The sequence below is a fragment of the Crocodylus porosus genome, unplaced genomic scaffold, assembly GCF_001723895.1.
Source record: "Crocodylus porosus isolate Cpor-Errol unplaced genomic scaffold, CroPor_comp1, whole genome shotgun sequence".
In the NCBI taxonomy this organism is placed as follows: domain Eukaryota; kingdom Metazoa; phylum Chordata; order Crocodylia; family Crocodylidae; genus Crocodylus; species Crocodylus porosus.
Genome location: NW_017728951.1, coordinates 1537116 through 1551015, shown reverse-complemented (window position 1 = coordinate 1551015; position 13900 = coordinate 1537116). Strand labels below are relative to the sequence as shown.

Below are 13900 nucleotides of genomic sequence, written 5' to 3'. Positions count from 1 at the left end.
GGGCTAACTTGGGTGGGTGTCATAGTCACCCTCTCTATGAACATTTGGCCTTGGCTGAGAGAATGACACTTTTCTTTTCAGAACAAGCTGAGAGAAAAAAAATTAGAAGCAACATTTGTAGCAGACCTACAATACCTAAATATTAGGCAGTTGGGTGTGCGATTGTTGTAAGGAGAAACGGACAAGTGAAACTAAGATCAATTTGCTTTATCTTCTGTTCATCATAACATCTCAGGGTGGTTAGTTGTTTCACCTTCAGGGTAAGGGGACCTGCAGACTCATCTGGAGGGCAACAACTGGAGAAGAAACTAAACTAGTATTTCAGACGGAGCACCTGCACCTTGCTGACCAGCCCCTCCTTCATAGCATTAATAACCCCAGAAGCAGCTGTTGAGTTAATCTGGTAAAACAATATACCTTGTACAGTCTACCCTAGAGCTGTCACTAGCAGAGTTGCCTGTGCTTATCTTAATCCCATCCAGTCTGTATCTGCAATGAAAAAGATGCATCTGCAAATAAAATAGGAATGAAGAAATCACTAACTTGCTATTGTGGGTGAATCAGCTAAGACGGAAAGGGGAAAATTCAAGAAGATGGCTGACCTCTTTAGTCTGAATGAGGCAGATTTGTATTGCAATTAACACCAGTAATTAGAGAGCCCATCTTTCTGCACAGATGGACTACTCTGCTCTTCTTGCCCCAACTGGCAAGCTAATAAATGCCACTTCAACAGTTTGTTTGGCAAAAATATACCTCTTTGGTACCACAGATGCCATTTATAGTGTGTGTTGTGGGCCAGTTGCTTAATGAGGGATGGCTTGAGAAGATATATTGAAAAGCAGTAAGAAGCCATTTCTCATTCTCCCTGAAACCTGTTTACTGCTGGTGGCTGCTTCTCTTCTTTATGCTAATGCTATTGGATGCTGAAAATTGGCATAACCTTAGGATATCAGCCTTCATTGTCTACTTACTACATATTTAACACAGCATGCTTGTTACTTCTCCCATTTTTGGGAAGGGCTCTATGTTATCATGCTTAAAGCTACATCATTATATGCCTTCAAATCCCTCCTTAAACCTCCTTTGTCCTGTGCTTGCCTACAAACACTAGTGAGAAAGCAAGGGGTTTTTTGGTAGTACAGTAAAAGCTCTGTTGTCTGGCATCCCCCAGGAATGGGAGATCCCAGTTAATCACATATGCTGGTTAATCAAATATGCACCGTCTGGTGCACTCCCTGGCATCAGTGTGCCTGCGGACAGGAAGGGAGGCCCTGCACAGGCTGCTTTGCCCCAGGCCATGGGCCGAAGAAGTGACAAAGAAAAGCTTGGTTTGTGGTGGCGAAACCAGAAGTCTCTTGGAAGTGGTACTTCCGGTTTCACTTTTGCCACGTCCCTTAGATGCCAGTTAGTAGAGTTTTCCAGCTAATAAAGTGCCCTTTAATACAGTTTTTGCTGTATATTTGACTGCTCTAAGGGAGCTGATGTAAGGAGACCATGACCGCTCATTCTGACTAGCATAGCCACATCATTTCTTTGTGTTCCCTTAGATGTCTGTATCCACCTGTCATCTCCTGTCTTTACTTAATCTCTACCCCAGGAAATGTACAATCTAACTCTTGTTCTGCATTTGCACAGTGTCAAGCACAATGCAATCCTAGTCAATGATTGGAGCTCGTAAGTGCTAGTGCTGTACAAATAAAGAATTGGCCAGGCAATAAAAGCCTGATTCAGGGGGCAATCTGGGCCCTCACAGTATAAGCCCAGACCTTATAGGCCCTGGTTGCCTGGCTGTAGCTAGAAGGCCCTGGGTCTGTTTCTGATCACTCTTGTTGCCATGGCTCTTCTAATCTATCCTGTCCTATGCAGGAAAAATTGTTAGGGGACCCCTGCTTGGCTAGTTGAGATCTACAGTCATTTGACCGCTACCCAACACTCACCTTGTAAATACTGACAACTCCACTGTTGTAATAGGATTATTTATGTGAAAACAAAAGATTTAAGGAAGCTCTGACTCATGTGAGACATTTAGATATGGTAAAGTATCTTGGACTCCATGTTCATGGCCTCTAGACTGTTTGATTACAGAATGGAGAGGGACCAGTTTTTGCAGTTCCTCTAGTGCTGGTTGTCTTCTGTACAAGTCTGAGGGTCCTGGGAAGATTCAGCATTTGTGGGCATGTGTACTTGTTGAATTATCTTGGCAACCTAAAATACTAACCTGCACCTGCATGGTTTTCTAGACACTGTACATGACATTGTGGACTCTGTTTCAGAACAACACAGGGTTTCAGAATTGATGGGGCCATTTAAATTGCTTTTGTGGTTGAGAGTATGTTTTGTGGTGCAGGAGCTTAAAAAGATATTGAACCTTTAAGTGCTTCTTAAATGATACATAAATCTGCTGGCAAAGCCATAATGTTTCACCTCCTGAATGTGAATGGCTAGAAAGCTGGGCAGAAATCCTGAGAGGAAGCAGAAATGGGAAAAGTCTGCTCAAAGAGAGACAAGCCATACAGAGAGCACTCTGTGACCTTGTTCTGCCTCTCCATTTTCTCCAAATCCTCCACATAGTGATACATGCCCCTAGTATTCAAGCTACTACTGGATACAGCATGAATATAGGTGATCTCAAGAGTCTTGTTGCCCCTCTGACTGTTTGTTAGATCTCCAGCTGGGAATTGTGCTGCTTGGTGTCTGGAAGATGCTTATCTTTGTCTCAAATTGTCTAGACACCAAAGGCACGATGCAGCAGCAGGAGAATGTAAATAAGAATGGGGAAGCTGGAATCATTTGAAAATGCCTGGTCAGTTCTTTCCTCTTCCCTGAGCTTGTATGGTCTCCTGATCCACCAATGCAGATGAACAATTGCTATGGATTGCCTGCTCACCAGTTGGTGAGCGTGAGTGAACATGGAGATGATGGTGAAGAAGGCCGTAACTCAGGTTCCAAGGCATACTTTGGCTGCCTTCTCCCACTTACCTTACAGATGTGTGGGAACAAGTATTGGTAATTATAGTGGGCAGCCATTGCTCGTATCCTATACAATGGCTTTCAGTGCCTTAGCCTTTTGTTTGCCTGGAATAAGTTTGAATCCATTTTTCCAGAAACAGAACCACATGTTTTCTTGAAGAAATAAAATTCCTATTGCGTGTGTTATGGAATACTGCAGTGTTTATTTGAGCCACACATTCTGAGACTGTCCTCCTAATATTCTGTATATGCTATAAAGGCAGTTGTGGTATTTTTAAATTAGGCAGATAATACTCCTTGAATTCTGGATGAGTGACCAAAGTACCAATACGGAGAATATAATTGCATATATTTATCACTCCATATATTTATCAGATTCCACATTCTTAATATATGGATTACCCATGAGCACACTAAATGGATGTAAAAATGATGTTGCCTAGGTCTCTAGATTTTTCATGAGCCTAATAAAGGGTATGTAACACATTTATCATATGTTCTGGCTATTGTACCCAATTCCTAAAAATCATCAGCCGTTGACTATGTAAACAAGGATCATGACCATTATCTGGCTTTTTTTCAGACTTTCATTTGCTTCTATTGATCAACAAACATAGAAATGACTGTAAATATTTCAGGTATTTTAAAAATACACATTTATTACGCCACAAATGCAATGGCTTCTTGGCAGTATCTGCAAAAACACAAATATATTGCCATAACTTCATTTTTTTGTATAATATGGTACTCTTTTCATGCAATAAAAATTACAGAAATGTATTAACATAAAATACAAGGATATACTTACAGATCTGATTTATACTGGTATGATTTTTTTAAAAATAACCTGCAAGGCAGCAGGATTTCAGCACTGTCCTAAATCAAGTTTGTCATACATGTTTCTACCTTTTATTTTATTACCTTTGTTTACTCTGTGGCAATGAATAGACCAATAAGTAATTGGTAACAAAGGAACCATTAAGGCCTAGTCCTGCATTCTTTTCATGTGCAAAATCCCCAGTGAAGTCAGGTGAGTTCAATGAAATTTTTTTTTTAAATATTTTCAGAAATTTGTAATGTAACAAGGAAAAAAATATTATTTATATTATAGCAAGGATTTGAGAGTAACAGACTACAAATGACATTACAAGGGAAATAGCTGTGGAAAACGAAAAAGACACTGTAGAAAACCATTCTACAGAGAATTATTAATACAGACAGTATTTGAATTATTTTTTTTGGCAAGTCAAGTTCAGTACTGTGGTAGTCAGGAATAAAAGACAGCAAAATTTGTCATTAATTTATGTCAAGCCCTACACTACGAAGATTTATAACTATTGTCCTCCATGAAATTCACCGTGAATTTACTTGTGAACTAAATGCAGGATCAGGCTCAAAAATGATGAGACTTACTGTAAAAAGAGAAATAGTTAATAAATAATCAAACCAACATTGCTTTTTAAAACAGGAACAAGCTCATTAACAAATTGAAATTGAGCTTTAAAATTGCTTGAAGTCATTCGTTTCACACTTTGGATTGAGCAAAGTACATGTTTAATTTTATTTTTGTTATTAGTACAATCAGATGTGTGTGGTATACTTTGTTTCATACTTTATTTCAAATAAAGTTCCATGTTAAGAGTGTTTCCAGTAGTAGGCTTTTACTGTTCACTTACTGTTTATCTCCTTTTTCCTGTACTCCAAAATTCACGCCGACTTCAATGGATTTTTAATGAGATTTAAGAAATTCAGGATTGTGCTATAACCACACAGTCACAGATGTTAAATCTTCTTACACCACAGAGATCCTAGAACACATGTGTAAAATGTGATCTCCATTTTCCTAGTACCCCAGTAGGTCTAAGAATCATTTCTTCTAGCATTAGTGTTAGAATACATGACTTCAGTGTCTCAAGGTAGTAAACATTTGCTGGCTGCCAGAACCGGGAGTCTGTATTCTTCTCCTACTTGCTTGTACACATTGTGGGTCTTGGCCAGAAATAAGAGACAAATTTAAACTTAAAAAATATGGAAATTTACCAAATCACAGACTGTGCATTAAACTCCTGAACCCCAAAGAAATAAAACTCGGTAAATGGTAATGTTAGGAAAATGGTGTGAATGAAATAGGTGAACAGAGAAAAAATCCTATTGCCCTCAAAAGTTTTATATGTATCAAATACAGTTTTGCACAGGACATGAATGAAATAAACGGAGACAAACAAGGTCTGATCTAATACCCAATAAAATTAGTAAAAGGACTCAGATTTTAATGGGCATTGGGTCATGCTCACTTTGTCCAGAGTTTGAATCAAAGACTCATCAAAGGAACATAGGAACCAGGACAACGCAGCCTAATCAAGTAAAGAGGCAACATTGAAATTTTCACAATATATTTATTATAAAGCCTACCACACCTCAAACGCTGTGCACCCCATAAACATCAGAGAGGAGAACTGGTACAGTATGCTGAAGTGCATAAAGTCTAACATCCTTTCACACATTTTCTCCTAAAGCAAATATAAACACACAAATATAAAACAGCCACATTCAATGGAGTTACATCACAGATGAATTTGGCCCATTATATTAAGAAACCCATCTTTTTTTCTTTAACACTAAAGCAAATCTTCATCCATGTCTTACCATTTGTCTTTGTACAGTTACCATATTCTTGTTATCTCTTCTCTGGGGAATATGCATAAATAGGCATCAATAAAACCTATTCCCCAGATTGGTATTAGTGAGGTACATTTGCATGCATTATTTAAGACGAAAATGAGTACTTGAATTATATTGTACTCCTGGTGTTTCTAATGCACAGTACAATGATTCTAAAAGTCTCTTGTTGTCACGTTGTTGTTTGCTTCTTATAGATTAAGACTTAAGAAATACAGGTAGGTGAGGCAGAAATCATGTGTGAACAAGTTTTCCAAATCTTGTTTCCTTAGGAAATAATATCTTGCACTTCAGTAGTGCCTTCAAGCAGCCAGATTTGGCCCCCAATGATTTGATCCTAGAAGCCTTGATAACGAGATGCCCTCATTTAGCTTTGCTGGTCTATGTTCAGTACTGCTGAGGACATTCTGCTGAATTGGTATGGCAAAGTAAGCGACAAAAAGAGGGAGTAAATGAACAACAGACAAAGAAAAACGAACCGAGAAACAAACATTTCATCCCTATTCACTGCAACTTGGACTTCAGGGACTATTGACGGCATGCCCCAAACACAGCAGTGAATGTTATACTGCATTTTCTATGACATACATTCTGATGAGAATGACAGAGATCCTCTTGAACTGAGAGGTTGCTGACATTCACTTGTTAGGAGTGCATCCATATCTCACAGGTAACTCATCCAGTCTCAGCATGACGCATGTTCCTCACAATTTTAATGTCCCATCACTTTTATTGTTAAAAATTATTTACATGAGCAATAAAGAGGAGGGAAACTGAGGCTTCTGAAAAAGCCACTTATACCAACAGTATAAATCTCAAAATGTTTGTTTCCTTCACAGACAATTTTGTGTCCTTCATTTTGTATCTTTGTTCCATGTGTTCCCCATTTGAATCTTGGTAGGTTGAGAGGTATGTTCACATCTATTTACATCAGAGTTTATCAGATTTTTTTATTCAAATGCAAGAAAGAGTACATCTCCAGTTCTACAAGTGAGGAGCATTTTGATTCAGTGGTCTGCATGGGGATGAGTCAAGAGTTGCTATTTTGTAAAGGGAGGGCTGATTATTGTTGGGTTTGATTCTCTAAAAATGTTCTAACTTATTTTTCCCTTTCCCTGGGAAGAATCGGAGAGAAACCGAGAGAGACTAAAGCAAACTATGGCTTGGATCAAAGACAACGTTATGAGCCTTTAAACTCATTTTCATGTTTCTCAAAGGCAGGAGGAAAAGGAAACTCTCCTTTGTTTTAATGAAGTTTGTGACTCAAAGCTAGGGATGTAAATGTTCTTCTGCAGCTGTAGGGAGGAGGGAGGTATTTATTTAGACTTATGCCAGTTCCCTACTTCAGTCTGTCATTAGAGCAGGGATAGTGGAGAGTAAGATCTAGGAACATTGACATATAGTTGATCAGTGTTCATTATCTGTAAAGAGCTGGCTCCAGAGTAAGGGCCTATTCAAGCTCTCACAGCTCTGATTTGTTCTGTGTATGATGGAATGTGGATGTTCACAACTCTAGCAAGAACTATCATCTTCTACAGTTTATTTACTAACAGGACAAGCCATTTACCTGGCTGCATCCTAAAAATAACTGTGCAACTGGTATAAAAGCTTTGGCTTTTTTCCCTACAAGTTGTGCCTACACACTTGAACTCATTTTTCAAGATTTTTATGAAAATTTGGTTCTGCACAATTTTTACCACTTACTAATTTCCACATAAAACTGTGGGAAGGTAAGTATGTCTTGTCATCTAACATATAAAATTGCTCTATACTGGCTATACCTTTTGTATTTCATTCATGGAAATTTAAAACTATACAGTGAGACAGCAGAAATTGCCTTGAAAGAGTCTATATCTGTTAAAAACATTCTACGCCCATTTTGCTCCATGAATATGCAACAGTGATGCAAACTTGGCAACCTCTTTTAATGTCTGGTAACAAATTGATTTGGATAGGTCAATGCAGCTATGAGAACTATGTACACCACAATAATTGAAGGATATAATAGAACTGATTTGGTACTATTACAGTAATAGCAACCTAAAGCCACTCTGTAGTAGATTAAGCCACTAACATAGAAAAGGCTTCTGGAACAATGAGAAAGGCAATATCCACAGCTGGAGAAAAATTAAAAGAACACCTGTCTTAATGAGAAGCTAAGGCAGGTCCCAGTAGTTTATGTACAGTACTTTTACTTTACACTTAGAATAAAATAAAGAGAAGGGTTAAACATATCCCCCTCTTTCATCCATAACTGAGCAGCATTATACGGCTCCAATAAAACTGTAAGTCCAATACAAGGTATGCCCTACTAACCTCAGTGAGTTGAGAAAATCTTTGTTGCTTCTAATTCCTTTGCTTGCAGTTGTCCATCTCCTTGGAACAGGGATAGCCACAAGAATAGATCAAATATTTGACGCCAGATTCCCTGGTCTTGTGCTGCTGCTTTGTTTCACACTGTTAACAGACCCTGTTTGTAAGACTAATGTCCAGCCCCAGAAGGATGTGGTTGTAGTGAGTTGGCAGTATGCTTCTGCATAAGGCTAAGGAACAGGGATGTGACTTATCCTGCGTGATCCTCTGCTCTTCAGTCTCTTGAGGCTGTTTACACTTGTCATAAATTAGAGAAGCCCTTGGACTGCTCTAATTTACACAAGGGACCAGTTCTATATACTGAAGTCTTTGCACTGCGGGACTGCAAATGTGAAATTTGCATGATCTCTGCAATCCTTCCCTTACATGCACACACACACACTCACTCACACACTTGCACCATATGTTCCTCGATTTGTATCCAAGGATCTGGTATGTTATCTTACTACTCGACAACTGAGTCAGTGATCTGCCATTAAAAAAGAAACAAGAAAGAAATTGAACTTTTTCTCCAAGGTGTTGCATAGCACATATCTTTTCCCATAGTAAGTACCCAGTGTTCAGAACTGGCAATCAGTTTAACCCATGAATTCAGTTCTTAAAGAACTATCTGCTCTGCTACAGTTTTAGGATATTGATTCTGTGACTTTTTTTTCAATTGAAGTACTCAGCATACAGCACATAGTAATCAATGCAACCTGAGAATGATTTATTCAAGAGACGCATGGACTTTTGGCCCTTTGCCTTGAAGCTGTAGTCCTAGCTGCTGCCTGTAGAAGAGCATACTGAGCTGCACATATTTAAATTGGAATTCTCAGATTCAGCTTCTGTCTCAGCTTCATCAGTAGTTTCAGGAGGAGAAACAGACTCATTCATCTGTTCTTGACTCTTCTTCAGCCTGTCCAGAATATAGGAAACACATTATAGGATTCCTCCAAGTACCAGGGACTCATGAAAACCACACCCTTCCCACAAAGCTAGAGGAGCTGAAACTAGACACCACCTAAATGGGAGGAGGGTCCTATTTTAAAAAACTTATATTTAGTATACAAAGGTATATAATTCTTGGTAATGGCTGAAATGCTAAATGAAGTTGTCTCTATTTTTTGTACACTTGAAAGAGGCTTCTGTATCCCAACTGTGCAATTAGTCCAATTAAATATATCAACCCAAAAAATCCTTGTCTCTAGCATAATTCCTGGACTCTCATGGCTACAATATCACTTTAGCACCACTTGTATATACTTGAGGTTGTTCTAACATATCCTAACATTTCTATATAAGGTGTTGCCTTTGAACTATAATCTTGTTTTTAGACAATTAACAAATCATGAACAGCACAGCTTGTTGTTTTAAATATAAGGCATATACAGTTCTGTACAGGATATAAAGGAAGATATATTAACTTGCTGGGGGCTCATCAACATCTCAGTTTATGCAGGGGGGATTTTGTTTCCTCCTACCTTAGAGAGCTCTGCCTTCCATTAATTTGTTTCATTTAACAGCAAAAATGCCACCCAACAGGAAGAAGCTGCTTTTCGATTCTAGTGTTTTTACTCGCCCACTGTTGAGCCTGGACAGTAACTTACTATATTTTTTTTTTCAGCACAGTATTCTCAAAGAACACAGTTGGGAGGGGATTATAAAGGGATGGGAGAGGATTATAAATTTACTCCTGAATCTTCTAGATAATTTTCTATGATTCTGTGATAAGAATAAAGTTGGAAGGGACCTCAGGAAGTCATCTAGCCCAACCCCCTGCTCAAAGCAGGAGCATCCCTAACTAGATCAACCCAGCCAAGCCTTTGTCTACTTGGTCTTAAAAACCTCCAAGAATGGAGATTCCACAACCTCTTTGGGTAACCTGTTCCAGTGTTTTATTATCCTATTAGTGAGAGAGTTTTTTCCTAATATCTAACCTAAACTTTCCTTGCTGGAACTTGAGACCATTGCTCCTCATTCTGTTATCTGCCACTGCTGAGAACAGTCCAGCTCCATCCTCTTTGGAACCACCCTTCAGGTAGTTAAAGGCTGCTATAAAATCCTCCCTCAGTCTTTTCTTCTTCAGATGTGGCCTCACCACATCTGGAGAAGAGAGGAGAATAATTACTTCCCTCAATCTGCTGGCAATGTTCCCAGATCTATCCTCATCTCTCTCTGGGCATTGACAGATGTGCAGCTCTCTGCTCCAATTCATGGCACTTCACGGAAGGTGCCATGTGTTAGAGGCAACCTCCCTGATCCAACAGATGTTTGTTGTTGAGTTAGGGGGTGAGTGATCAAGCTCCACTTTGGAGCTGATCCAGGAGGAATTGCCTGCCTGTGGCCTCTCCGCACTAGCTCTGCCCCCCAACTCCCAGCTCCAAGGTGGAGGGCTCCAATCCACCTACCCCTCCAGCACAGACTGGGTAAACCCTAGCCCTTAGTTTCCTCCCCTCCCTCCTCTCTCCTCCCATCCTGCAGACAGCACTGGGGATCATGTGCAGGGACAGACAGAAGTTAATGAAGGCGCTCTGCTTTGGAGCACCTTCATCTGAACCCTCTTTAAATGACAGTTAATTTGTCATGCTATTGGACACTTTTAAAGTGCTCTGCAGCTGTGCACTTCTGTCAAGGCCTGGCTGCAGAGCACTTTCAAGGGGTCAATAGTGTGTCATCACTTCTGTCAGCACCTTCTGTGTATCATATACTTCATTTAATCAGACCCTTTAATAATCAGTGAAACTTTCTGGATTTTTTTAGCTACCTCTTCTAAGTAAGACGTTTTAATCAATGAACCAGCTTTAGTGAAATCAGTAAATTAGAACTGAGCTTGTGACATGATATTCACATTTATGGCTTCCAGGAACAATATTTCATTCTTGTAAATCCCAACACAGCTAAGTAAAAATAAAACAAAACAAAACAAAATACACTCTTTTCTTCTAAAAACATACCCCCTCACTCACTTCTCTCTGTTAAAAATGACAAAGTCTTGCTGGATAGCTTCAAGGCATTCCTGAAGATAGTCATTTTCCTGAGTAAAAAGGAAGAAACAGATATGAGATACATATGAGAATCCAGCATCCTTTCATCCTTGTGTTTTCTGCAGTATCGCTCTGCCAAGTTATATGTTCATATCACACACTCAGCTACCAGGAATTTCAGCCTAAATTAAGCTTGCATCTTCATTTCTTAGGTGTTTTTCCTCTGTGTCCTGTTTTCACTTCTGCAGTAATTTTCCTGAAACACATTTAATCTTTATAGGCCTTTACTATATGAGCAATCCAATGAAATGCAGTCTGGTGCAGGTGGCCTATACAAACAGAATTTATGCAGGGTTTATGAGGTACACGGACTTTTAAATTGTCCTATGCCCAGGGGAAAATTTCACCAAGGTAACTTCCATCTTAAAGGATTCTACAATACTTTAAAAGCTTGCTCGCACTCTCTCTCTGTGCATATAGTATATATGCATACATATCATATGTAGAGTTGATATGCACAGGGAGTAAAGGATCCCAGGTTCAGGACAATGTCTTATCTATTACAGCCCTGAGAGCTATAAAAAGTGTGTTATTGTGCTGCAAATCAGTACAATATTGTGCGTTATTGTGCTGCAAATCATGAAACATCTTGACACAGTGTGCCTCAAACTTCCTTAGTAATGAAAACCTCTGAAAGTTATTTTAAGTTTGCTTATTCTGGTTTTGTTTTGGGGCTTCCTGAATTATTCTTCCAGTCTTTTACAGTAACCTTCATTGATTGTAATGTTAGCAACTGCTGAGGGAGGAAATGATCTATTGCTGCTAATTGACTCAGCCAACAAGGCAAGCAGAATTCTAATGGCTACTTCCTAATGCTGTTTGTTTGTAAGATAATTGGCATCCTTTTAAATAAAGGACTTAAAAATGTGCCCTATTTTGGTAGTCTGAAACTAAGATGCAAAGAGCATTGCAGTTGTTGATCAGGTATTGAGAATGCTCATGTCTCCATTTAGATCTGAAAATGCATGACAATTCCAATGTGAAAATACCATACAAATAATGGGCTTTCCCACAGATCAGCCAGCTACTGGGTTAAATGATGTGATTGGTTTTATTCAGGGAAACATCCATCACTGAGAGGATGAATTCTACTGTATACTTTTCATCAGGAACCTGAATTTTGTGTGAACTCTGATTTCTGGGATGAAAACGATTTGTATCCACTATCTAACCTAGGTTTTTGAAAGAACTGATGCTTCCTAAATATTTGCTTCCTTTTCAACAACAAAGCTGAGGCAGGCAATAAAAATCCATAGCATGATTTTAGGTTAAATTTATGGGTATTTATGGAAAAGGCTTGGGAACCTTTTTATGGCTGACTGTTTTAAAGTCTCCTGCTTTTTCCAAACAGCTGGTAATACAGGGTCAGGAGTTGCATCCAGGAAGAATCTATTTGAAAAAAGTAGTTATGCCTGTGCATAAATATGATTATTGATGTGATAGCATGGGATGCCAAAGTAAACTGATAATGGCTACTAATGACAGAAACAGACAGTACAAGATGCAGCATAGTGAAACCGCAGGATTCTTATTCTGCTATATGGGAAGGCTTTGTCGTATTCAGCTTTGTCAGTGATACATCTGAATGGAATACACCTGAATTTATTAAGAATTCAGTTCTCTTTTCACTAACATGGAGATGTGTTGAGATTAGCTCTGCAAAATTGAATGGAAGTGTGAAGCCAATGTGACAAAAAAAACAGGACCTAACAGGGCACTTTAAATGAAAATGTGCCTAATGTGATTAACAAAAAGAAATCTTATCTGCATAACAGATCTCTCGTCCACTAGCTCTGTATTCCCACCCCCCCATCTCATGTTAGGGAGAACAAAATAGCAAAGAAGTGAGCTGCCAGGGAAGAGGAGAATCCAGCCATCAGATAGTCAGTCTACAAGGCTGAGCATTTTTATTGGAGTAAATATGTATGAGAAGGCATTTTGCAAAGTAATTGTTTCTGCAACAAATCAAAGTAAAACAAAGTTGGTTCTTCGCCCTGTGGCCCACTGTTGATTTTGCTCTGTGGCCCACTGTTGTGGCCCACTAAGGAAGGCTGCACTTACCGACTGCGAGCTGTCCTTGCTGTTATCCCTGGACTTGTTCTTTGCAAGTCTTTTTTTCTTTTTATGCAGGGGTCTTGACTCCAGGATCATCTCTTCCAGCTCAAAGGTGGGATCACAATGCAGACGGCCTTTCTGTTAGAATGGGACAAAGGTATTAACTGTCTGACTGATGCAAAAAGTGCATCTCAACTTGCACATTTAGGAATTACCTCTGCCATGGAAACCCACAGCACTACATAAAACTATACTTCATAAGATAAAACAAAAAACTCATTAAATCATTGCTCTTTACTTACATTAGGAACAAAGCCAGCCTCCACCTTCTTCTCACAGACATCATCCCAGATGACACTGGATAAGTAGGATGAGGTCTGGATGTCTGTTAGACTGGAAAACCGATGCTCTGGGTTCACTGTCAACAGCTGAAATGACATGTACTGCAGTGAAGGAAGGTCTGGATTGAAAAAGGTCTGCCTTCCACCCTAAGTTACAAAATAACTTACAAACACAATTCCCTCCCAGGGTAACACTGACCTCAGTATACACAAAAAAGAACTGAAAAAACCATCAACCATCATTAAATATGCAAAAACCAGCAGTCAGAAGTTTAGAGTTCAATGTTCATTCACCATCATTAGTCATCATTAGGTAAATGAAGTTCGAGAAAATTATGCTGGCACACATCCAGGAGGGGCCAGCAGGGGACTGCATACTTAGGGGCAACCAACACGGGTTCATCAGTGGCAGGTCCTGTCAGACCAACCTGGTGGCCTTTTACGATCAGATCACCA

The 13900-nt window shown here is 39.3% G+C and overlaps 1 protein-coding gene across 3 annotated transcripts in view; it reads right to left on the bottom strand.

Annotated features, from left to right (window-relative positions):
* Positions 1-3609: 3609 nt before the first annotated feature.
* STK32C (serine/threonine kinase 32C) overlaps positions 3610-13900 on the bottom strand; it is a 274747-nt gene continuing 264456 nt past the window's right edge. For 2 of the 3 annotated variants that reach the window (XM_019556028.1, XM_019556030.1), the window contains 4 exons: positions 13406-13531; positions 13110-13241; positions 10971-11038; positions 3610-8920 (listed from right to left, as the gene is read on the bottom strand). In XM_019556028.1, coding sequence (XP_019411573.1) covers positions 8782-8920; positions 10971-11038; positions 13110-13241; positions 13406-13531 — 465 coding nt within the window. In that variant the 3' untranslated portion in view covers positions 3610-8781. Of the gene's footprint in view, positions 8921-10958; positions 11039-13109; positions 13242-13405; positions 13532-13900 lie in introns of all 3 variants that reach the window. The other variant, XM_019556029.1, reaches the window with a different exon arrangement.